The sequence below is a fragment of the Eptatretus burgeri genome, chromosome 12 (genome assembly GCF_056783735.1).
Source record: "Eptatretus burgeri isolate ZD-2024b chromosome 12, Ebu_testis_v1, whole genome shotgun sequence".
Lineage (NCBI taxonomy): Eukaryota > Metazoa > Chordata > Myxini > Myxiniformes > Myxinidae > Eptatretus > Eptatretus burgeri.
In genome coordinates this window covers 54,359,774-54,387,059 of record NC_140972.1, presented here as the reverse complement: position 1 = coordinate 54,387,059, position 27,286 = coordinate 54,359,774, and the positions used below count along the sequence as shown (strand labels likewise).

At 42.0% G+C, this 27,286-nt stretch overlaps 1 protein-coding gene across 12 annotated transcripts in view; it reads right to left on the bottom strand.

The window, feature by feature from the left end:
* LOC147015648 (RING finger protein 122-like) overlaps positions 1 to 27,286 on the bottom strand; it is a 122,038-nt gene that overhangs the window by 45,323 nt on the left and 49,429 nt on the right. For 6 of the 12 annotated variants that reach the window (XM_085847997.1, XM_085847996.1, XM_085847998.1 and 3 more), the window contains 2 exons: positions 26,672 to 26,812; positions 26,304 to 26,428 (listed from right to left, as the gene is read on the bottom strand). The exons of 4 other annotated variants lie outside the window; for them this stretch is intronic. In XM_085847997.1, coding sequence (XP_085704123.1) covers positions 26,304 to 26,362 — 59 coding nt within the window. In that variant the 5' untranslated portion in view covers positions 26,363 to 26,428; positions 26,672 to 26,812. The remainder of the gene's footprint in view (positions 1 to 26,303; positions 26,429 to 26,671; positions 26,813 to 27,286) is intronic. 2 more of the 12 variants (XM_085848006.1, XM_085848009.1) reach the window with 1 other exon arrangement.

The following is a 27,286-nucleotide window of genomic DNA, read 5'->3' as shown; positions in this document are numbered from 1 at the left end:
GGCCGGTAAGTTGTCATTGGGTCCGACGGACTCTGGTAATTCCGCTCGGTTACACTGGACCGAGGTCGCTCGAGCAACCCGGTTCGACAGAGCCCGTCGAGGGTGTGGTTTCCCCGGAAGCTACACTGCGTGGTTATTTAGGTATATTGGAGATCGAGACAATGAACCCTACGCCACGCGGTCGAAATATTGGCGTCCACGGTCCTCTAAGGCAATGGTTCTCAACCTGGGGGTCGCGAGATTGTTTTTTGGGGTCACAGGAAGGTTGTCAAAACAAATAAACAAACAAATATATAATAAAGAAATTCATAAATATTTTTTGAAAATGATTTTTCAATTAAATTTCCCATACCAATGTTATAATGTAGTCATTATGAAACAGATTTGAGCAGCAAGTGAAATTAGTAGAGTGAGAGAGTGGGAGAGCGAGAGAGTGTGTATGAGAGAGTGTGAGAGAGAGAGAGCGAGAGAGAGCGCAGCACAGTGGCGGGTGCTGAAAGTAAATGTTAGCGCTAGCTAACTACTGAAAGGTGGCTGAATATGGATCGGTGGCTTGTCAAAAAATGTCTGCCAGCTCAAGATGCGGACCAAGACGACACATGTGAAGGTGGGCCAACTGTTACAAGTTCAACTGAAAAACGTAAGGCAGATTTGGCAGATTTGGCCTCCAACAAGCGTCGGAAATATCAGACTGACTCTCTGCAATACGGATTCACATGCCTCACCAAAAATGAAGTGGAATATCCAGTGTGTTCTGTGTTCAGAAGTGCTTGCTCACGAAAGCTTGAAACCAGTGAAATTGAAGAGATATTTACAAACCAAACACCCATCCTACATTGACAAACCATTAGATTTTTTTCGTCGTAACGAGGGAGAACTACAGAGCCAAAAGACAACTGTATGTGAGCACTCTCCAATCCCTGTCAAAGCCCTGTTGGCTTCATATGAAGTGGCATACCTGGTTGCTCAATCCAAAAAGCCCCATACTATTGCAGAGAGCCTGATCCGCCCAGCAACGATTGCAATGACCAGAGCTATGCATGGTGAAAAAAATAGTTAGCACACTTGAGACTATTCCACAGACTGTCTAATGACACAACGGCGAGGCTCATTGTTGAAATGGCCAACGACATTAAAGAGCAGCTCATTGACCGAGTGAAGAAAAGTGGAAGATTTTTCCCTCCAAATTGACGAAACAACGGATGGTTCCAGTGATGCACAGTTACTTGTTTTTGCAAGATACAACTATGAGGGGAAAATGTACGAGGATATGATGTTTTGCTCGACACTTGAAGGAACTTGCACAAGTCGTGACATTTTTAACAAACTGGACAGTAAAATGCGCGAGGAGGGGCTAAGTTGGGAAAATTGCATCTCTGTGTGTACAGATGGAGCTGGCGCCATGCAGGAGACAATAAGGGGACTGAAAGCTAAAGTTTTGGAAGTGGCGCCGCATGTCAAATTCACTCATTGCATTATTCACAGAGAGGCCCTTGCCAGCAAGAACCTCGAGCCACAACTCCGCAATGTTCTCCAAACAGCAATTAAAGTGGTGAACTTCATCAAATCCCGTCCGGCGAATACCAGACTGTTTGCCACACTCTGCCAGGAAATGGGATCGGAACACGAATCTCTACTATTTCACACAGAGGTCAGATGGCTATCACGGGGGAAAGTTTTAACCTGACTGTTTGAACTGCGTGAGGAGGTTCGCATTTTCCTCTCAGATTGTGGCTCCCCCCTCGCTGACCACCTGACCGACTCCACATGGGTTACTTGCCTTGCATATCTGGCAGGCATATTTGATAAACTGAACAGTGTAAACTTGTCTCTCCAAGGCTCAAACACCAATGTCCTCACGCTTGGTGACAAGGTTACAGCTTTTACGAAGAAGCTTGAGCGGTGGGCAGCGCGAGTCGAAGAAGGCAGTATGGAAATGTTCCCTGAGCTCGAGGACTTCATGGACAAATTTGACATAAGCATCCAAACAATAAAATAACTTATTGCTACTCACCTCAGAAGCCTACTTGGCCACTTTAATAGGTACTTCCCAAAAGACGACACCCCAGAGAGAAACGACTGGATATGCCAGCCTTTCATCACCTCATCTGCCCGACACCTGTCATTAGAGCTTGAGGATGCGCTCTTGGATCTCTACTCTGAACGCACATTAAAGACCGCTTTTGCCTCATCCACACTGGAGGAATTCTAGCTGTCAGTGGCCGCAGAATACCCAGGACTATCAAAGGCTGCAATTGATATACTTATTCCATTTGGATCTACATACCTTTGTGAGAAGACTTTTTCCTCACTGACATTTATCAAGAACAAATACAGATCACGGCTCATTAGAGTTGAGGATGATCTTCGTGTTGCAGTCTCCAGCTTAAAACCAAGAATACAGCTGCTTTGTTCAAAGAAACAGGCCCAGCCATCCCACTAAAATGAGTAAGTGAATACTATCCGACAATACAAGCCTGTGCCTTTGCAGATGTAACTGTTAAAAAAAGAATTATTGTGTGTCATTGTGTTCAATTATTGTGAGTCAGTATTATCTGAATTATTGTGTTCAACTATTTTGAGTCAGTATTATATGAATTATTGTGTTCAATTATTGCGAGTGAGTATTATCTGAATTATTGTGTTCAATTATTGTGAGTCAGTATTATCTGAATTATTGTGTTCAATCTGAAAAAAAATGAAACTGAAAACCCATTGAGAATCGTTGTTATAAAGGGGGAAATGCAAAATGAGATGAATGATAATAGGCTACAAGCCTACAACAGGCATAACTGTTGTAAGAACTGTGAATGAACTGAGAATAATAAGCCTGTAGGGACACTGAAAGGTATTTTCACTGTGCTTAAATCTGTTTTGCAGGCCCAGCTATATGAGAATGAATGATAATAGCCTATTGCCATCAGCTTGTAAAGCAGTCCTATTGCCTCCTTCACAATGAGTTGTGCTATCAGATCTTGAATAAAATTTAAAACTGTACTTAAAGCCAAATTGATTTAGTTTTTGTTTTGTTGTTTTGTTTTCTGTAAATTTTTGGTCAGTAATGCAAGGTTTGTGTTCGTCTGGTAGCTGTCATGTGTGATAGTAACCTCTGTCTGCAGCAGAGGGTCGCTCAATCTTCCCATCTGTGTCCCGTGCATAAATAGGCTACATACCGCTCTTTGCAATTACAGAAGCCTTTTTTATGAATGTGGCTGGCTGTTTTTACTGTGTTATACATCAGAGTGTAAATAATTAATTTGTGATGCCAGTTTAGTTTAGTTTGGTTCTGTTTAGTTTTAACAGCTGGCAGTACCTAGGCATTGACCAATGTGCTCCAGGCACTGTGGATTTTTTTATGCGCTCCGTGACGTCACTGCAGTGTGTTTCAAGTGAGAGTCGGGAGGGGGGTCGCAAACCCCAACTTAAATTTTTTGGGGGGTCGCGGCTCCAAAAGGTTGAGAACCACTGCGCTAAGGGACCTGTGACCTTTGGAGTTGTCCGAGAGTCATGACCTAAATTCCGGGTGTTCGGTGGGAGACGACTCTACTGCTCCACCCAGTGGTCGTTTATCGCCACCAAACCCTGGCCCACAACAATATTCGATGCCAATTGATGCTGCATTCTATGGTGATCAATAAAGCCTCCATATCCTAAACTTTGATTCAACATCATCTTATTACAGTGTATAAGGTGGTGTATAAGGCTGCTTATATATAGGGCTAAAGTTTCAGATATTTTTTTTAAACGATATTTAAAATCATTATTTTGTTAAAATTTAAGTACTGTATCAACATGAACACTGCATGGGGTAGTGTGTTCTATGAACTCTGTCGTTGTTGTTGTTGTTGTTGTTGTTGTTGTTGTTGTTGTTGTTGTTGTTACTGGCAACATGACTGTGGTTGTTGTTTGTGTGATCCTTCCATCCATGTACCATTATATATTTTTATGTTGCTTTGAGAAGTATGACTATAGCCTATATAATTTTGTGTGCTTCTTCTGTGTCAGTCATGCTGTATTCTAAAGGCTCACTCCTATCATATACTTACAAAAATGGTACTGTTGGAACCGTTACTTTAAAAGCTCCAAGTCCTGCTTTTAATAATTAAACGGACACAAATGTTTGCTCCAAGTAAATCCATTCATTCCAACAAAGTAAGTCAATTATTCGCTTTCCAATGACACCACTTTTATAATTATTTGACCACAGTAACCCTTTAGAATAAACTGTGATGGACACGCGCGCACGTGCGTGCACGTATGCACACACACACACACACACACACACACACACACACACACACACACACACACACACACACACACACACGTTTCTCCTTTGAGTAATAGATGTCGTTAATGTTGCGTTAATGGTGTTAAATCTACAATTGTCCAAGGTTTCTTGACGTGTTGTCAATATTTTTAAATGTGACAACATTCCACATCATTAAAAAGTCAACCTCCACAATTGCCACATTTGGGGGACAGTAAAACCTCAGGAAGTCTGGCAACCTGAAACAGACTCATCAATAATCAATGGCTGGTGCACTCTCAGGAAGTCATGCATCATCGGTACATTTTTTTTTGAAGAAGCAACAGTCAATGGTGAATGTTACTTTGCAAATGTTTCTGCTCCCTGCTACTACAGGGGTGTGCAAAAGTGTTCACCCCCTCCAAAGTTTTCACATTTTGATGCCACCTGAGTTTATATCATGATGCTCTCAAATCAAACTTAATATGTGGAGTCTTCACAAACTACTGTATGCCTGGTGTTGGCTTAATGACTCGAGTGGTGGCTGAGGATCCTTGGGTCCTGAGTTCAAGTCCAGCTTGGCTGTTGAATTAATATCAGTTGGGGTTGACTCCGCCTGTCATCCCTCTGAGATTGGCAAAATGAGTACCAGCTTCCTGGTATCCTGCCTCGGAGTGGCAACCCATCCAGGATGGTGCCCAGTAGCCAAGGAGACTGCTAAGGCAGCACCAACGCTCTGCACAGTGTATGGTCCCAATGGATGGATGGATGGACAGACTACTCCAAAGTGATAAAGTTTGAAAATGCAGATAAAATGTGAATAAGTTAGATTAATAGAGAAAATCTGATGATTCTCAGTTGCATCAGTATTCAAACCCTTTGCCTAATTAACCCTAAATCACTTCAGGAGCAAATGATCTGTTTGAAAAGTTACAAAAAAAGTGTCATAGGTTTCACCTGTATGTAATCAGTGGTTTAACTTAAAAATTAAGCTCCCCCATCTGAGGAGTTTAAAGGTGAAACTCACTTGGTCAACCAGCAAGGTAAACATGAAGACCAAGGAGCTTTCCAAAGAAGTCAGACATAAAGTGTTGGAGAAGGACCGTTCAGGAGAGGGTTATAAGAAGATTTCAAAGTCACTCATTATCCCTTTGAGAATGGTGAAATCCATCATTAAGAAGTGGAAGACGTTTCATACCACCCAGACTCGACCCAATCAGGTCGCCCATCCAAACTCAGCAGCCGGGCAAGCAGGAAACTGGTTTGGGATGTCACTGTAAATCCAACAATGACTTTGGATGATCTGCAAGGCTCTATGTCTGAGATGGGGTCAATGTTCATCAATCAACAACATCCCGTTCCCTTCACAAAGCTGGCCGAAATGGACAAGTGGCAAGAAAGAAGCCATTACTGAAAAAGACGCATCTAAAAGCTCATTTGTAGTTTACAAAAAAGCACCTTAATGATACTCCAGTCACGTGGAGAAAAGTTTTTTGTTCAGACGAGAGAAAAATGTAACATTTTGGTTTAAATTCAAAGAGTTACATCTAGCGTAAGCCCAATACTGAACAGTCAACACCATCTCTACTGTCAAGCACGGTGGTGGCAGCATCATATGGAGTTGATTTGCATCATCAGGGGCTGGCAAGCTTGTCAGGATAGAAGGGACATTGTACAGTACAAAGTACAGGAGAATCCTTGATGAAAACCTGCTCAAGTCAGCAATGAATCTGAAACTGGGAAGGAGATTTACATTTCCTCAGGACAATGATCCAAAGCACAAAACTAAAACCACACTGGAGTGGCTGGCGAAGAAGAAAATAAATATTCTTGAGTGGCCCAAAGTCCTGATTTGAACCCATTTGAACATTTATGATGACACTTGAAGACTGCAGTCCATCGATGATCCCGATCAAACTTGGCAGAACTCGAGCAATTTTCTCATGAAGAATGGGCAAAGATTTCACCATCACTGTGCAAATCTGGTGGAGACCTGCCCCAAAAAATATTCATAGCGGTCATTGCTGTAAAAGGTGTTTCCACCAAGTACTAACCTAAGGGGCTGAATACTTTAGCAACCAGTGAATTTTGATTTGTACATGTTTTTTGCAGGTATTCCTGACATGAACACCTCCTTCACCAATAACAGTGTTTAGTTTGATCTCTTCAGTTATGAATAAAAAAGTTAATTTGGAAAAGTTGTTTCTACTTACAATGCAACGTATTATAATTCATCTAAATGTGGCATTATTTACAGGGGGTGAATACTTTTGCAGGCCACTGGATGCATCAAATATGCAACGGTTCTTGAACAACGTCTTCCCAGACAAGTGGATCAGCAGACGAATGGACCAGTTGCTTGGCCACCTCGTTCACCTGACCTATCCCCATTGGACTACTTTTTTCAGAGCAATGTTAAAATCGTTGTTTACCCCTCAAAACCATATTCTTTGGATGAACTTCGGCTTAGGATCACAAATGCAATCAATGAAATGACTCAGTGGCAACTGGAGAATGTTTTCAACGAGTTGCATAATTCATATGAACGATGCCTGTAAGGTTGAAGCCAGGAAATTTAACTGTATTGTGTAAAAATGTAATGAATAATGCTTTCATATGCCATTTACGGTCTCCTTCTATGACATATACCTCTAGAGTTATTAAAGTTAAAAGTTGCACAAGGACTTTACACACAACCTGTATTAATGATACTCTGTGTCGGAGTGGCGACCCATCCAAGATTGTACCCAATAGCCAAGGAGACTGCTTAAGCAGCACCAATGCCCTGCACAGAGTATGGTCCCCATGGTTGGATGGATAGATTAAATGATACCAATATGGTTGTGCATAGAATGGGATGAAAAAAAAGGGAGAAAAGAAAACTTGTAGATTTCATTTTCCTGATCTATTATACTTGAGTACATGAATAATAGGTATGCCAATCAGTTCAGCAGCTGAATTGAGTCATAAAGAAGTCAATTAAAAACACTGATGACTCCCATCTTTTGAGATGCAGCAATTGAGTAACCTGGTTAATTGTGCACTTGTATAATAGTTATTCCAAATGACCATGATGCCAATGATGACGATGACGATGACTATGACTTGCTACATCCACTGATATTCATCATGACATTGTGTGAAGGTCATGAAATGCCACGTACAGCATTCCCTGCATTGCATCATTGAATACAAAAACAAACAAAGTGTGCCTGCCAGATAATAATCCATATCTGCAAGACTGTGCAAAGCACGATTACTGTAAACGTTTTCCACCCGACTATGGGAAGTGTATATCAGTGCATCGAGTAAATAAAAACACTGCAGTTTACCACCGCAGAAATAACTAGAAGAGTACTCGGTAGACTGCAGACCTCCCCCACGTAATGCCTGATCCACGAGAACATATTGCGCCCAATACATTTTAAACAAGAAGGGCACTCAGTAGAGCGCATACTCCGTCCCATAATGCCTGATCCACGAGAACATATTGGGCCCAATACATTTTAAACAAGAAGGGCACTCAGTAGAGCGCATACTCCATCCCATAATGCCTGATACACGAGAACATATCTGGCCCAATACATTTTAAACAAGAAGGGCACTCAGTAGAGCGCATACTCCGTCCCATAATGCCTGATCCACGAGAACATATTGGGCCCAATACATTTTAAACAAGAAGGGCACTCAGTAGAGCGCATACTCCATCCCATAATGCCTGATACACGAGAACATATCTGGCCCAACACATTTTGAAATATCATGCTTAATATTGTTTTTGAGCCCTATCTATCAATGGTGAAGAATCACTTTAAAAATTCTAGTCGTCGGATTGGGCTACGAATCTTCACATAAATTGAATCAATTTGTCGTGCTCACACCCAACATGTCCACTAAGTTTCGTCCGAATCCGTCCACAACTTTTTGAGATATCGTGTTATATATGGGTTTAGCCCCATATCTCAATGGTGAAGAATTAATTAAAAAATTATTAGATCCAGATCCAGATTCTCACCGAAATTGAAACAATTCTTCCTCATCACATACCCAATACGTCCACCCAGATTCATCCAAATATGTCCACAACTTTTTGAGATATCGTGCTACATATTGTTTTTGGCCCAATCTCTCAATAGTGAAGAATCACGAAAAAAAAACTTCTAGTCACCAGATCCAGATCCTAATCTTCACCAAAATCTAATCAGTGCGTCCTTGTCACACACCGAACCTTTGCACAAAATTTCATCTGGATCCGTCCCCAACTTTTTGAGAAATCCTGCACACAAACAGACAAACAAACAAACAGACAAACAAACAAACAGACAAACAAGAAGAAGACGTCGTGCAGAGCACGATACTTGCAAAATCCATAAAACAAATTTGAACTCAAAAATAATTGGCTAGTTGAATTCAATGACATGACATATAAATCCTCTTCAAATTTCAAGTCAATCGGATGAAAATTGAGGAATCTAGAAATGTCACCTAAGTTGTTGATCTTTGGCTTATGTTGACCTTTTGGTCCATGTTGACCTCAAAATAATTGGCGAGTTGAATTCAGTGACTGGAAATATAAATCCTCTTCAAATTTCAAGTCAATCTGATGAAAATTGAGGATTTTAGAAATCTTACCTAAATTGTTGACCTTTGGCCTTTGTTAACCTTGTGACCTCAAAATCAATAGGCTTCTTCCTTTTGACAAACTCTACCATGTGGTGAAGTTTCATGAAGTTCGGTTTAAAATTGTGCCCTGCAGGTGATTGCCAAACAAATAAACAGACAGACAGACAGACAGACAGAATAACAAAATTGACTGACTAATCGACTTGAATAATTAAATCTTCGATTTTGCAAGTAACAAACAAACAGACAGACAGGGGTGAAAACATAACCTCTTTCACCTTCGGTGGTGGAGGTAACAACTGCCTTTCCTGGATCCAGACCGAGGTGCAGTCATCCCGACCAAAAATAAATACTCAGTATAGACACAAAAAAAACAGAACATCATGTATGGTGCTTAGGTTTTCCCTTCACATTTAAGGAATTTGAAGATAGAGGTAACTGTGCCACCACTGGGCTGACCTGTTTAATACGAGTTTGATTCCAGACAATGAGTTTGCTACACTCAGCCTGGTGTTGGCTTCGTTGTTAGGGTGGTGGGCTTGGGATCCTATGATCCTGAGTTCAAATCCCACTCAGCTGTTGAATTAATACCAGTGGGGTTGACACTGCCTGTCATCCTTCCGAGGACGGCAAAATGAGTGCCAGCTTGCTGGTATGCTGTGTCAGAGTGGCGACCCGTCCAGGATTGTGCCCAATAGCCAAGGAGACTGCTTAGGCAGCACCAACGCTCTGCACAGAGTATGGTACCAATGGATGGATGGAGGTACTCAGTTAAAAAAGATAACATGTAATACTGGCTACCACCAGGTGGCATTGTGGCCTACGTTAGTATCTCACGTGCAGATGGACAGACAGACAAGACAGACGGACAGACAGACAGACCAAAATGTAATACCCTCTCCTCTGGCGAGGGTAAAAACCGCGTTTATGAATTTTATTCATAATGTCCATACATTTTCAGAAAGATCAAGAATACATTTAAAATTGCTTCCAAATCGATTTACATTTTCCCCAATGACAAGTCACGTTCGTGATACTTTGCATGATTTTTGGAACGAACCTCTATTGCCTTTAAGACAAATTGTATTGTCTACAAGACCTCCATTGTCTGAAAACAAAATGTTTACAATTTGATGAACCGTGCAGTAGTCCAAACATGTTGGTGACAATGTCAATATGTGTCAGCTTTTTTTTTTGCAGGGACATACCTGACTTGGCAGCCTGGATAGAGATGACACCTACCCTGAGCTAAAGACTCATGAAGGAGCTTACATCATACGATATACATATACATTATACATATATTTTTTTTAAAGAAGTGTTTGATTGTTAATTTGTTTGTGTTTGTTTTACTTTAATATGTATTCCTAAATCAAAGGAGGGAATAATTAGTTGAAAACTGGTGGTTGAACTCATAGTATGAATGGCAAGGTTTTAAGCCATGAGGGGATGAAACCACCCCACCCTGGGATTCAGGGTGGATGTAGGAGGGGGGGGGAGAGGATGACTCATAAATTCTCTTTTTAAATGTGTATTGTATAAGAATACCTGATGAAAGCCGGAATTACAAATCATAACGAGAAGGGCATCGGTAGAGCGCATACTTCCTCCACATCGTAATGCCCGATCCATGAGAACATATTAGACCCAATACATTTTTGAAATATTATGCGATACAGTACGATATCGTTTTTGGCCCTATCTCTTAAATGTAATGAATCACTTAAAAAATTAAATAACTCTCATATCCAGATCCGTATTCAGATCTTCACCAAAATGGAAACAATTCGTCCTTGCGACACACCCAACCTGTACACTAAGTTTCATCCGAATCCGTCCACAACTTTTTGAGATATCGTGCTATATATCGTTTTTGGCCCATTTTCTCAGTAGCGAAGAATCAGTTTAAAAATTATCATATCCGGATCTGGATCCGGATCTTCACCAAAATCTAATCAGTTCGTCCTTTTTACTCACACAACGAACCTGTCCACAAAATTTCATCCGGATCCGTCCACAACTTTCTGAGATATCCTGCACACAGACAAGCAGACAGAAAGGGGTGAAAACATAACCTTCTTCACCTTCGGTGGTGGAGGTAACGAGAGCGAAGTTGATGGTGTGCCATCACAAATCCCCACACTTCTCACCTGAAGTAACGTTGAAAGGTGGCAAAATGTTCCACCAGGAATGACCCAATATCAAATTTTGAGTTTAAAATATATTTTTTTGTTTTTGACCCTTGTGATCTCAAGTCCACACCCCCTGGGACACAAACTAGGAGTAAAATATAAATATATTTTAAAACCGTTATATATTTAATGTGTCGCCCAATGTCGATTGCATATACAAACTTTCATGAAAAAATGTTTCAAAATGTGCCTGTAATTAACCTCCGCCATTGAAGATCGGAGGTTACTGTTTTCACCCCTTTCTGTTTGTTTGTTTGTTTGTTTGTGAACAGTATTACAGAAAAAACTCCCCGACGGATTTCGACGAAACTTGGTGGGGGGGTTAAGTATGGTCCAAGGTCCAAGGATTTTGGACTTTGTCCCCCCCCCCCCCAGAAAAAAGTAAGAGAAAAAAAGTTTTTTTTGGCATTTCCACATGTTTTAAGTGATTTCCAACCCCCCCCCCCAAAAAAATTTAGAGAAAAAAAATTGTTCTTTTTTGCATATCCAGATTCAGATAGTAATATTTCTAGATGTAGAAATGCAAAATTCAGCCTACATGTTTTAAGTGATTTCCAACCCCCCCCGCCCCCCAAAAAAATTGTTAGAGAAAAAAAAAGTTTTTGCAACTTTTTTTTCAACAAAATTTCGATTTCATTTTTTTGCATTTCTACATGTTTTAAGTGATTTCCAACGCCCCTCCCCCCAAGAAATGTTGGAAAAAAGAACTATAACTCTGTCAGCACTGTTGACATATTTAATGAATAAGATATAAGGTTCACTTGAGTGACCCAGCAGTATTGGCGGCGGAGGTTTTGCATTCTCCCGAGTGCTCCCCCTCGAGTTGCATGCTGTTTTTAGTATTTGACTTTTTCACCCCACCCCAGGGCCCCAGTGTGATGGAACCTAAAATGATACTGCTTTAGCACCTTCTTGCCATGAAGTGATCACAACTACCAAGTTTGGTGAATTTCTGCACAACCCTTGTTATAGATTGTAAGCCCCAGATTATATTACCCATAGTTCAACAACAACAACATCAGTGGTATAGATTGTATTTCCGTATGCACACTTTACCCATAGTCCTTTGCGATATTCAAGATGGCTACTAAATGGTCTTTTGTGATTACATAGAGAACTACGGTAGGCCTATTAATTATTACTCTTCATTGTTGTATTATGCTTATTTTATATGCCGGGCTTAGCTATACATCTGTGTTGTTACAGGTTGTCCTGTTCTTGCTGAATAAAGCCTACATTGAATGAACTCGAACAATTCAGCCTTGTCGATTCACTCTCTGGCTATCACAACCCTTGAGGAGAAGATAGCGCAACAGACGGACAGATGGAGCTGATTTCAAGATGGATGGACAGACAGACAGAGCAGGGTTTTTTTTCTTTAAAGCATGGGGGTAATAAAATATGCTGTAGACGTCATAAAAGTGGGAGAATTAACCTGTCCTTGAGGTCGGGTTCTTTGCTGGTAAATCAAACACATGCCAAACCCAGTCGGCATCATTGTACCTTTACATAAATTACACTTACGTCTGTAAATAACGGGTTCCAGTTTAATGAGCCATGGGAGGGGAGTTGGTGGGTGGGAGGTTGGGGGGGAGGGAGTTCAGATGGCAACTCTAAAAGACCACCACAAAAACCATCCAAATATAGGACATTTTATGGAGTACCATACTTAGAAAACTTTAAAATATATGAACTTATTGTTGCAAAAAAGTTCAAGCATTGTTACAATGAATTTCTACAATACAACAACCTTTTTAGTCAACGCTAGCAACTACTGAATAAATGAATAAAACTAAAGTTGTGCAAATTGTCCATCAAATTCGTTGTGCACAAGGTTGCGAAGGTCGTTGAATCAACTGGCCGAGTTGTTCAGTGTCCATTTCAAAAGATAACAAAAACAAGTTTTTTTTCTGGTTCCAGTTTTCTTAACCTGTGGAAGTGAGTGCAGCCTCTACTCCAAGAGAGGAGCTTCCATAATGTCCCAAATTATCTTGTCTAACCAGCATTCATTTCTTCCTGAACTGATAAAAGTTTGTGTGCATTTTCAAATCTGATTAAAGTGCATTTCTGTCCTGAGCGTACGTACGTGCTTACCCAGGCCCCATGCATGCATGTTCGAGTTTCATAGGATGTTGTGGGCTTTCTCCATTACTTTCTCTCTCAATCTTACTCCGTGTATATTCCTCTCTCATTGCATGATTAGATAACCTTCAGATACAACTCAGGATGTGAACCCACCATTCGGAGGGGTTCTGGGATTGAATTGTCGAAAACCTTGATGGACGTGTACCCAGCTGATTATCAGGATTGACCAATGAATTAGGCAGCTGAAATAATTATTCAGATATCTCTCTTCTCTCTTTTTCTCTCTCTACCAAATAAATCCCATGTAGGTCATGCATTCATTGCTTCTTGCTTTGATTTGTGTTATTAAATGGCTGTGTGTGGAAACTGTGTCAGCTTCATACTTGCATTAGGAAGATATCACAGACTTTGGTATTGCACGGAAGACCTTTGGCGAAACTTCAGTATTGGTTAAGCGCATATAAGTGGTTACCACCCCTATTTTAGGGCATACCCTGACTTGAGTGGCATTTTTGAAAGTCACAAAGACTACTACTGGTCATGAAATTTGGTTCATTGCACAGACAGTGTTCCATAGGACCTTAAAATATTTTCGGTTCATGGGTCTATGATGTATATATCACTGAAGCGACAGGATTTTTATTGAATATACATGCCCAGTATTGGCCTTTTTTGTTTCACCTTAAAATATGCCATATATTAGACCATGCAAAAATACAACATATAAAACATTCTATATGAAGTTTCTCATCTAATCAAAAGGTTGTCACCCACCGTCTTGAGAAAATCAGCATTTGTGTCGGTCAGTGGTGGATTCGCATGATATATGCACATTCTGGCATATTTTTTATTTTTCTTGTTTTATTGCCCTTTTAGAGCCTGGGACTATGAAATCCCCGAACAAAATAACTAGTTTATCAATAACTCATATTTACGTGTCTTAAATTATTCAACTTATTTCCAATAATCAATGTAAAAAAATTAAGATGATCCGGGTGGATACTTAATTACAGCTGCTTGACCAAACTTTCCAACCCAAATGTCCGACTGCACGTCACGTTTAAAAAAAAAATGCTTTTATTCTTCTGTGCATCAGATTATTTTCACTAAAATTTATTTACAAATGGGGCACAGTGATATATATATACATATATATATATATATATATATATATATATATATAATAGTATAAAAATATTGAAAACATGCATGGCTTTGGTTTAGAGTAATTTTGCATTTTTGTCCGACTGCACGTCACACTTTTTTGAATTTGATGAAAAAATTAATTTTCTTAAAAAAAAAATTAAATATTTTTCCAGGTATATAAAAAATATTTTATGAATTTAGAAGGCAGTTAAAACAGTTTTGGAGAATTTAGAGAGCTTTTTGTTACTCCCAGAATTGATTGAATTGAAAATTTACGTCCAAGAATTTGTTCGATAAATCTTCTCTCTTTTAGTGTTTTTCAGCATCTGACAGTCACTGAACAAAACTGAAAGTTTTGTATACGCTAAGAGCACGCTGGCATACGTTGTAGTACGCTGGCATACGTCATAGTATGCTGGCATACGTCGTAGTACGCCGAGTACGTTGACAAATTTTCAGCATGTTGAAAATTTCTCGACATACTCGGCGTATGACACACGTTCCGCATACGCTGGCCATAAGTTGTAGGCACGTTACGCGATCGTTGACACGCGTCGACACACGTTACTTGTAAGTTACTCATCAGTCGAAACACGTCGAGGTAATGGTTAGCATACCCAAAACTTATTTCTAACCTATGAGTAACGTGTTGTAGGCACGTTACGCGATCGTTGACACACGTCACTTGTAAGTTACTCATAAGTTGAAACACGTCGAGGTAATGGTTAGCGTCAGTGTTCCAGACTCCCTGTTTTTTTATTTCTCTTCGGTATGACGGTGATGTTGACACTTCGATTTCTAGTGCGGTTATGATTTAAATCGTTGAGCGGCTGCCCATTAATTATATTATATTATAACCGCACTAGAAATCGAAGTGTCAACATCACCGTCATACCGAAAAAAAAGAAAAAAAAAACCAGGGAGTCTGGAACACTGACGCTAACCATTACCTCGACGTGTTTTAACTTATGAGTAACTTACAAGTAATGTGTGTCGATGTGTGTCAACGATCGCGTAACGTGCCTACAACACGTTACTCATACGTTAGTAATAAGTTTCGGGTACGCTAACCATTACCTCGATGTGTTTCGACTGATGAGTAACTTACAAGTAACGTGGGTCGACGCGTGTCAACGATCGCGTAACGTGCCTACAACTTATGGCCAGCGTTATGCGGAACGTGTGAGTCATACGCTGGCATACGTAGAAAAATTTCAAGCATGGAAAATTTGTCTAACAGCTCGGTGTACTACGACGTATGCCAGTGTACTAGGACGTATGCCAGAGTACTACGACGTATGCCAGCGTGCTCTTTACATATACAAACTTACCCATAACGTATTCGACGTGTGCCAGCGTTTTAGCCAAATTTTTCATACGTCAGGCATACGCTGGCTAAATCGTCAAAGTGTGACAGGGCCTTTATGGGAAGCTTTTTTCTTTACGTCATACACATTCACAGACATTTCTTTCACGAGCTCTGAAGCCCGCCCACATTCTTCCTCAGCGGCAATCTTTCGTGAGCTCCGACGCCCGCCATTTTTGAGAGCGCATGGGTCGTCATGGTAACCGTTCCCCAGTGGGGCGGGGTGAGCTTGTGGCGGACGCACCCCACGGAGACGGCCCGGGATATAAAAACGAGAGAGAAAAAGTGTGAAGAGAAAAAGTCAGAAGAGAAAAAGTGTGAAGAGAAAAAGTCAGAAGTGAAAAAGTCAGAAGTGAAAAAGTCAGAAGAGAAAAAGTCTTAGGAGAGAAAGGAGGGGAAAAAAGCGCTCTGAAGAGAAAAGCGTGAGGAGAGGAAAAGCGAAAGGAGAGAGTATAAAGCAAAGGGCGAGAGAAGCGACCAAGAAGCGGGTGTCTGACCAGCGCCGAAGAGACAATTCGCCCTTCCCAGTGCTTCGGCAAGCGAGCGTGTGGTGTGCATGTGGGTGTGAGCAGCACCGCCAATAAGTGAGGCACCAACACCACCAGGGTCTAAACCCGTGACGGATGATCTCAGTGCCCTCAATACTTCAACTGGAGTTCAAGGCTGCCCGCGAGAGGGTGCACGGCAAAGCTGAGTGCTGGCGACGGACGTGACACGCACGCATGCATTTCAGGACGTTTTCGCTTCACGGACGACTTTCTGGTGAGCGAGACGATTCTCCCCCTCCCCTCCCCCTGAATGATCTGTTGGGTACCCATGTCTGTGTCGAGCTGTAAATAAGTCAACCCCTGATAAGCATCTGCTCTTTGTCTCTTTCCTGGCATTTTGATTGATTTTGCTTTGAAATTCATTCTTTATTTACCTCAGCAAATAAAAAATTCTTTTTATTTATTTATTCTATTATTAATAAATTATTTGTCGATTTCCAACCTGTCCGTGTTTGTCCTTTCCTTCGTTGGTCTAGCATTGTTCGAACCGAGATAGACTGGGAGGTAATTACCACAGATTTGACCAAAAAATTGTTGGCACGCACCAGTGGTTAAAACACTCGGCCGCCCGAATTAAAATCTAATCGAGAAAACATTGGTGCTTTGCTGAGGGCACGCTCCCCGCTCAGGTAACCACGTGACCTCAAGTTAAACGGAATAATTAGACGTCGGACACTGGAACTCGGGTTGACTGGGTGGCATTCGTGGTTTTAAAACAACCCACCGCACTACAACGTTAATTGTGAGCGGTGGCCACAGGTCCGGCTCTACCGAGGACAACCGGGGATTAATCCCCCTGAGTGACAAACTGGTGTCTCGGTACTCGGCCGCAACAATATAATGGTGCACAAGGCCTTAATCCAAAGTGACATGAAACATGACTCCCCATCAACCCCCGACTACAGATAGGTGCTACTACCTTCCTATCTTGTCCCTCCATCCACCAACTTTCAGGTGTGCGGTCTCAAGCCCCAGTGTCGACAAACTATCATAAGGATGAATCTCAAGGTTTGCTTCTTGCTGACTTTCGGTGGGTTGGTAGCATCAAAGCTTTTAACTAACTCTAAATTCTGTTCTTGATACGACTGCCTCAGTGATACTACTACTGCCTACTGCCTTGAAGCCTGGTGTTGGCGCAGTGGTTAGGGCAGCGGCTTGGGACCCAAAAGGTCCTGAGTTCAAGCCCCGTTGGGCCACTGAATTAATATATTTATATATATATATATATATATATATATATATATATATATATATATATATATATATATATATATATATATATATATATATATATATATAATGCATGTGTGTATGTGTATGTGTATGTGTATGTGTATGTGTATGTGTATGTATGTATGTATGTATGTATATATATAGATATATATATATATAGATATATATATATATATATATATATATATATATATATATATATAAACACACAAATATATACCAAGTCGTATAACTCCAGGGGGTTGACTCAGCCTGTCATCCTTCCGAGGTCGGCGAAATGAGTACCAGTGTACTGGGCCCGGTGTATGTCCCGCTTAGAATAGGTGTACCATAACCCTGTGTGTTGTAAGAGGCGACCAGGGTTGCGTCAGAAAGGGCATCCGGCGTAAAAACCTATGCCAAATCATTATGCGGACAACAAAACAAATTTCCATACCGGATCGGTCGAGGCCCGGGTTACCAACGACCACCACCGGTACCGGAGGTCAGCAGGGTACCAGTTGAAATTGTGCTGCCACTGGGCGAAGGAGGAGAAGGAGACAGGGAAGGCGAGTCCGGAGGCAGTGGGAGAGGGGGAAGAGTGGAAGTGTGGAGGTGAGAGTTGGAACTCTGAATGTTGGGACGATGACTGGCAAAGGGCGAGAGTTGGCTGATATGATGGAGAGAAGAAAGGTGGACATACTGTGTGTACAAGAGATCAAGTGGATGGGGAGTAAGGCTAGGAGCACTGGAGGTGGTTTCAAACTGTTCTACCATGGTGTGGATGGGAGGAGAAATGGTGTCGGGGTAATCCTGAAGGAAGATTAGTCAAGAGGGTATTGGAGGTGAGGAGAATGTCTGACCGAGTGATGAGTGTGAAGTTGGAAATTGAAGGGGTGATGATGAATGTCATCAGTGCATATGCCCCACATATGGGGTGTGAGATGGAGTATAAAGAAGATTTCTGGAGTGAGTGAGATGATGTGGTGGAGAGTGTATCCAAGGATGAAAGAGTGGTGATTGGAGCAGATTTCAATGGGTATGTTGGGGAAGGGAATAAAGAGGATGAGGAGGTGATGGGTAGGTACGGTCTCAACAAGAGAAATGTGGAAGTAAAGGGCAAATGGTGGTAGAGTTTGCAAAAAGAATGGAAATAGCAGTGGTAAATACGTATTTCAAGAAGAAGGAGGAACACAGGGTGACATACAATAGTGGAGGAAAGTGCACACATGTGGATTACATCTTAAGCAGGAGATGCAACTTGAAAGAGATTAGGGCGATGTCACACCTTGACGTTTTAGCCAGCAATGGCAACGTATAAAAATGTATGTAAAACGTTGGCGGACACTGAAGTTTTGAGGTTTTTTTAAAGTTTTGGTCGTATTCATAACGTGTTGGTCGAATGCAGAACATATTAGTAACGGGCACAGAACGTTTCGTTGTCTTATAGATAACTTATACCAATGAATGATTAGCCTGTTGTCGGTGTTCACAACCTATGCCCAACGATAGCTTAACTTAGGCATAGCACGCTGCACGTATCGTCGCTGAACTCGTGGCGTTCACTGTTAAAAAGCTGCTGCACACCGATTTAAATCATAACCGCCTGAAAATTGGAAGTGTCAACTTCGCAGTCACACCTTGACGATTTAGCCAGCGTATGCCGACCTCTGAAAAATGTGTCTAAAACGCTGGCACATGTCGAATACGGTATGGGTAAGTTGTGTATACGATAGGAGCACGATGAAAAACGATGAAGTACGCTGTCATATTCCATGGTACGTCTAGCACCTCGTGAAATTTCAAGCATGCTGAAAATTTTACGACGTACTCGACGTATGGCCCACAAGTTCCGCATACGCTGGCATAAGTTCTCGGCACGCTCAGCGATCGTTGACACACGTCGGACAGACGTTACTTGTAAGTTACTCATAATTCGAAACACGTCGAGATAATGTTTAGCATACCCGAAACTTAATTTTTAACCGATGAGTAACGTGCTTTGAACCTTTGAGTAGCGTGCTTTGAACCTATGTGTAACGTATCTCAAACGCACATTGTCGTATGTAGACGAATTTGATTGACGTTTTCTGGACGACCACAGAACTTACTGAACGTGTTTCTAACTTACATCCACCGTATAATGGCGATTTGGCAGCGTTTAGGGGAATTGGTATTTCCAAATGGGCTTCACAAGAGGAACCCGTCAGTGTTCCAGACTCCATATTGAGTAGATGTCAATGTCAGTAGTATCAGTAGTCGTAGTATTAGGTGAGCGTGTCAGTAGTAGTAGTAGTATTGGTAGCGTAGTAGGTCCATGTCAGTCGTAGTGCGTGAGCGTGATGGGGAGGGTGTGGGTGATGATGGATCCTCGTTGCGTCCACGAATAGGAGACTACTTTGAACCATTGTTCGATGTTCTTTTCGGCTAATTTTTTTTTCTCATTCCCACGATGAACTATTTTTTTGTTTCAGTTTTTAAAGTATTCAAAACGACTTGGACAAATGCATAATGTACTCTTAATGAACACAGAAGGCTTCGATAACTTATACATAAGTTATACCAATGATTGATTAGCGTGTTTTAGGCGTCCACAACCTATGCCCAACGATAGACTAATGTATGCATAGCATGGCAGCGTATCGTCGACGATTACGTGAGGTTTTCTATTCATAGGCTGCCACTTCACTTTTAATAAATGCCTGTCACTCGCCCATTGTTTTTGGATGCTGGTGCTCGGCAATTGAAATCGTTTCCATTGAACCAGTTAAATCGCTTCCACAGCACTGCAGTCACGGCACCAACAGCAGCAGGCTCAGTGCCAGCCTCATGCCCGGCTCAAGCGGATCCCTGTGGAAGGTGTACTGCTTGGTTATCCTTGGACCCACTCTGGCTAGCAGCTCGTCGAACATCGCTGGGGGCATTCGCAGGAAGTTGATGAAGGATGCATGGTCCTCGTTCCGGAGTTCCACCATGAGCTGGTCATATATGCCTTTGTGGCGTCGCCTCCCGATCCATGGTCTGACCCAGTTCCTTCTCCTCCATTCACCTCTTCTTCTCCCGGCTCTATTGGCATGCAACTGGTGCAGTGTCAACTCGATGAGGTCATGTTGATGTTGGAGGACAGCGAGTAGGTATTCTCGTCTCAGCCTTGCCGGATCCTCCATCTCTCGGATGACATGGACATCTGCTCACCATGGAGTCTGGAACACTGACATGTTCCTCCTGTGAACCCCATTTTTATTTAGCAATTCCCCTAATGGCTGCCAATACGCCATTATACGGTAACTGTAAGTTAGAAACGCGTTTAGTAAGTTCTGTGGTCGTCCTGAAGACGTCAAATACGTCTACATACGTATTTGTGCGTAGGACATGCTTTACCAATAATTCCCAAGCACGTTACTCATAAGTTATAAATAAGTCACGGGTACCCTAAACATTACTTTGACGCATTTCGACGTATGAGGAACTTTCAAGTAACGTGTTGCGAAGTGTGAACAATGTTCATGTAGCGTGCTTACGAAACGTTACTCATCGGTTAGAAATTAGTTTCGGGTTCGCTAAGCATTACCTCGACGTGTTTCGACTTGTGAGTAACTTACAAGTAACGTGTGTCGACGTGTGTCAACGACCGCATAACGTGCCTACAACTTATGGCCAGAGTAGCGTTATGTGTGAGCCATACGCCGGCATACGTCGTGAAATTTCAAGCATGCAAATTTTTGAGGACAACCCAAAAGTACAATGTTTAAAACCAGCGTACTACGATGTATGGTAGTGTTTTCAGCGTGCTCTTAACGTATACAAAACGTATCCATAACGTATTTGACGTGTGTCAGCGTTTTAGACAAATTTTTCATCAATGGGCATACGCTGGCTTAATCGTCAAGGTGTGCCAGCGGCTTTAGAGACTGTAAGGTGATGGCAGGGGAGAATGTAGCTAGACAGCATCGATTGGTGGTCTGTCGGATGATTTTGGAGGTGAGGTTGAGGAAGAGAGTGAGGGCTGAACCAAGGACCAGATGGTGGAAGCTGAAGGAGGAAGACTGTTGTGTGGAATTCAGGGAGGAGGCGAGACAGGTGTTGGATGGTTGTAAAGATGGGTGGGACGATTGGGCAACTACAGCAGAAGTGGTGAGGGAGATAGCGAGGAAGGTACTTGGTGTGACATCTGGACAGAGGAAGGAAGATAAGGAGACTTGGTGGTGGAACGAGGAAGTACAGGAAAGTATAAGGAAGAAGGGGTTGGTGAAAAAGAAGTGGGATAATCAGAGAGATGAAGAAAGTAGGCAGGAGTACAAGGAGTGGTGGCGAAAGGCAAAGAGAGAGGTGGCAAAGGCTAAGAAAAAGGCATATGACGAGCTGTATGAGAAGTTGGATACAAAGGAAGGGGAAAAGGATTTATATCGATTGGCAAGACAGAGGGACCGAGCTGGGAAGGATGTGCTGCAGGTTAGGGTGATAAAAGACGCAAATGGGAATGTGCTGACGAGCGAGGAGAGTGTGTTGAGAAAGTGGATGAAGTACTTTGAGGAACTGATGAATGAAGAAAATGAGAGAGAGAAGGTTGGAAGAGGTGGAGATAGTGAATCTGGAAGTGGGGTGGATCAGCAAGGATGAAGTGAGGACTGCTATGAAGAGGATGACAAGTGGAAAGGCAGTTGGCCCAGATGATATACCAGTGGAGGCATGGAAGTGCTTCGGAGAGATGGCAGTGGGGTTGTTAACCAGATTGTTTAATAAAATCTTGGAAAGTGAGAGAATGCCGGAGGAGTGGAGATCAAGTGGACTGGTTCCGATTTTCAAGAACAAGGGTGATGTGCAGAGCTGTGGAAATTACAGAGGGATAAAGTTGTTAAGCCACACCATGAAGTTGTGGGAAAGAGTAGTGGAAGCTAGGTTGAGAGGAGAGGTGATGATCTGTGAGCAGCAATATGGGTTTATGCCAGGAAAGAGTACCACTAATGCGATGTTTGCTTTGAGAATGTTGATGGAGAAGTATAGGAAAGGCCAGAAGGAGTTACATTGTGTGTTTGTGGATTTAGAGAAAGTTTATGATACGGTGCCAAGAGAGGAGTTGTGGCATTGTATGAGGAAGTCGGGAGTGGTGGAGAAATATGTGAGGATTGTGCAGGATATGTATGAGGACAGTGTGACAGCGGTGAGATGTGCGGTAGGAATGACGGACCTGTTTAAGGTTAAAGTGGGATTGCACCAAGGATCAACTCTGAGCCCTTTCTTGTTTGCAATGGTGATGGACAGGTTGACGGACGAGATCAGACTGGAGTCTCCATGGACTATGATGTTCGCAGATGACATCATGATATGTACAGAGAGTAGGGAGCCGACTGAGGCGAGCCTCAAGAAGTGGAGGTACGCACTGGAGAAAAGGGGAATGATAGTCAGTAGGAGTAAGACGGAGTACATGTGCATAAATGAGAGGGAGGGTGGTGGTATGGTGCGGTTTCAAGGAGTTGAAGTGGGGAAGGTGGATGGGTTTAAATACTTGGGATCAACTGTCCAAAGTAACAGAGAGTGTGGGAGAGAAGTGAAAAAGAGAGTGCAGGCAGGATGGAGTGGGTGGAGAAGAGTTGCAGGAGTGATTTGTGACAGAAGGGTAGCTGCAAGAGTGAAGGGGAAAGTATATCAGACGGTAGTGAGACCAGCTATGTTGTATGGATTGGAGGCGGTGGCACTAACAAAAAGACAGGAAGCAGAGCCGGAGGTGGCAGAGTTAAAGATGCTGCGATTCTCGTAGGGAGTGGCGAGGATGGACAGGATAAGGAATGAGTATATTAGAGGGACAGCGCAGGTAGGACGGTTTGGAGACAAAGTGAGAGAGGCGAGATTGAGATGGTTTGGACATGTGCACAGGAGGGAAGTGGAGTATATCGGGAGAAGGATGCTGAGAATGGAGACGCCAGGCAGGAGGAGAAGCGGAAGGCCAAAGAAGAGGTTCATGGATGCGGTGAGGGCGGATATGCGGGCGGTTGGAGTGTCAATGGAAGATGTGGAGGTTAGAGCGAAATGGAGACGGTTGATCCGCTGTGGCGACCCCTAACGGGAAGAAGAAGAAGAAGAAGAAGAAGAAGAAGAAGAAGAAGAAGAAGAAGAAGAAGAAGAAGAAGAAGAAGAAGAAGAAGAAGAAGAAGAAGAAGAAGAAGAAGAAGAAGAAGAAGAAGAAGAAGAAGAAGAAGAAGAAGAAGAAGAAGAAGAAGAAGAAGAAGAAGAAGAAGAAGAAGAAGAAGAAGAAGAAGAAGAAGAAGAAGAAGAAGAAGAAGAAGAAGAAGAAGAAGAAGAAGAAGAAGAAGAAGAAGAAGAAGAAGAAGAAGAAGAAGAAGAAGAAGAAGAAGAAGAAGAAGAAGAAGAAGAAGAAGAAGAAGAAGAAGAAGAAGAAGAAGAAGAAGAAGAAGAAGAAGAAGAAGAAGAAGAAGAAGAAGAAGAAGAAGAAGAAGAAGAAGAAGAAGAAGAAGAAGAAGAAGAAGAAGAAGAAGAAGAAGAAGAAGAAGAAGAAGAAGAAGAAGAAGAAGAAGAAGAAGAAGAAGAAGAAGAAGAAGAAGAAGAAGAAGAAGAAGAAGATGATACTCCTGCCTCAGTCTCACTCCTCTGCTAAACCCTACCCTTCCATATCAGATGTGTTCTACCAGTAACCCATGGCTTATTTAACTCTATGCCTGGTGTTGGCTTAGTGGTTAGGGTTGTGGGCTTGGGATCCTAGGATCCCCAGTTCAAATACCACAAGTCTGTTGAATTAATACCTGGTTGGGTTGACTCTGCTTGTCATCCTTCTGAGGTCGGCAAAATGAGTGCCAGCTTGCTGGTATCCTGTGTCGGAGTGGCGACCCATCCAGGATTGTGCCCAATAGCTAAGCAGACTGCTTAGGCAGCATCAACACTCTGCACAGGGTATGCTCCCGATGAATGGATTTAACTCTCCAATTCCGAACTTAATTCTCACCTCCATTCATTCATCCCCCTTTTTCCTCACATGTGGAATTATCTTTCTGAATGTATTGTCTCATGCTCTTCCCTCAAAGAGTCTGCGGACAACTACCACTTCATAATTTCTCCCATTGCTCTCGCTGAGCTTTAGTACAACTTCTGACACCCCTGTCCCCCTTTAAATCTGAAACTCCTCTCATGCTGTGGTGCAGTCATCCAATATTGTCCTCTCGCCTCCCCTTAACTCCACTTCGTGTCTGTTGAGCCTTTGACCCAGTTGTTCTGTTCCTCCATTAAACAAGCTCAAATGAGCTAAGATCCTCGTCCTCTAAATGATGACGTCATAAAAACGAATATGATGTCATTGTGATGTATCAGGTTTGCGATAAATTATCTGTGCAAATGCCCGGCTTGATTCCCGCAAACAAAATTCAAACAGCTTGCCGAGTTTCGGAGATAATGGTCTCGGCGATTTCCATTAACGGCGATATCATGACGTCAACTTTTTTTCTAGGAAGAATTTCCAAAATCAGAGTTGGTTACTGCCTGCGCGTGGGCTTTCTGCATATCCATGGCAAGTTTCACGAAGATCCGATGAAAACTCTGGGTTGTGAAACAAAAAATGTCAAAAAATAGGAATGATGTCATAAAAATTGATATGACGTTATAGTGATGCATCATATGTACGGTAATTCATCTCTGCTAATGCCCTGTTCGATTCCCGGAAACAGAATTCAAAAAGCTTGCCTAGTTTCGGAGATAATTTTTTGGGCAATTTCCATTAGCGGAGATATTTTGACGTCATAACTTTTTTCTAGGAGGAATTTTCAAAATCGGAGATGGTTACTGTCTGCGCAGGCTATTTTTACATATATACACCAAGTTTCAGGAAGTTTCGATGAAAACTGTAGGCTGTGAAACAAAAAAGTCCACAAGAACAACAAGGTGAGTCAGACTTAGAGATCCTCCACGAGGATCTAAAAAGTTTGATCATTCATTCATGTCATGGCCCACATAATTTTAGCTTTAGTTGATATATAATCTGGTTCATGGAATGGAATTCAAACATGAACAACCAAGTAACTAATTAACCAACACGCTTTTCTTGCTCGTGAGCTGTTTGATTAACCGAATTTTATTCTGCTTATTTAAATTTTTTTTTTTTTTTTTTACATCGACAGGTAGGTCCTCAGCTGTCCTTAAAAGATGGGTATGGATTTTGGGGTAGTTCCATTGTAAAAGTTCCAATGCGTAATGTAACTGGTGGAGCTGGGACTGGGAAGGTTGGTGTTTGGACCAGTACATACATGGTTTGTTCAGGTGTAGGGTGGGGGGGGGGAGTGGAGGGGAGGGGCCAGCACCTAAAATTCCACCATTCAAGTGGCATTCACAAAGTTCTTGGAACAGTGGTTATAAGTGAGCACTTAGAGCCATGGATTTTTACTCATAAACTTTCGTGATCATGTTTGTGATATGCTATTTATTTCATTAATCTAATAACTTTTGTTGTTACAGACAATAATCCAGATGTTTGATTTGATACACAATTATTGATCTTAATAAAATTGTGCATAAATATTTCATGAAGTAATTTATACAAAGTAGGTACCATCTCCAAAGAAAAACATGAACAAATGGAACCATGTGTGGTGATGGTGCAGCCTCATATTCTACAGAGGAGAAATGGGCATCTGGCTTTTAGCGTGTACATGCGAGTCCCTTGAAGATTACCCCAGGTCAGGACGACCGGCAGATGCGGCTGACCTAGAAAACAGTTGCACTGTGCGAGGCAAAATTAATGGAGGATCGCCATGTTAAGGGCACAAAAATTATCGACCAACATTAGTATTTCTAACGGCAACGTTTTTGCAATCATCCACAAATAATTGGACATTCATAATGGATCAGCAAGATGGATTCCTCAAAACCTCAGCACTCACCACCAAACAGCTGCAAAAACACAAGCATCATGTTGCGAGCTCCAAGAACTGTTCAACATAGTTGCAGCATGCTTTACCGTTTGTTTTGTAGCTGGCGGAAAAGCATGGCTTCACGACTGGGATCCCTGAAACCCACATATAATACATGCATAATGGAAGCAAAAAGGATCACCGCAACACAAGAAGTTTCACACCAAACTCTCAGCCGGCAATATCATGGCCTTGAGTTTCTGGGATCCCTCGACCATCCTGATGATTAACTATGCCTCACAAAACTACATCCACGAGGGAGTATTACACCAGCTCTGTGCATATCATTGTGGCAAACCATCAAGGAAAATAATGAGGATGTTGACCAAAGGTATTACCTCAAAAATGTTCGTACAAAAGGTCCATGTTGCTCAGACCAAACAACTGCATATGTATGATTGTGGCTTCAAACAGCTTGATCATCCCATCCTCAGACTGGACCTGGCCAAGAGTGACCGACTGGACGAGCCCATACGTGGCTGAAAGAGTGATGAAAAAGTCTATTTTACCGGGATAGACAGTTTAAATGACAAAGGGTTCTAGTTCATTGAAGTAATAGGACACTGAAATGAAAAACAACCAGTTTGTGCCTTGGACTATTGTACCTCGTGACTCAAACTTTTTGTTTGAATGGCGCTCATATTTGTGTCCGTAATAAATGTATCGTCCCTTTTAGCATGATTGTTATTTTGACCATTAGTTTGTAATACTTGCTACACTTCTGGTCCGAGGATTTCTCCACGCGTTAGTTGAATCTGCAATTTCCGCTTCAACCTCATTAGAGCAATGTTTTCAGAACCGGATTTGTCGTGTTTTTTTTTTTCATGTTTTTTTTTTTAACGTTGTATGTTCGTCGCTGTGTTGCTGTTTATATCCCATCCAATTTTTCGTGTTACATCATACCTTTCTGTGCTGTATTTGTCAAATTCGTTTTTGTGTTGTCCAATGCCTAC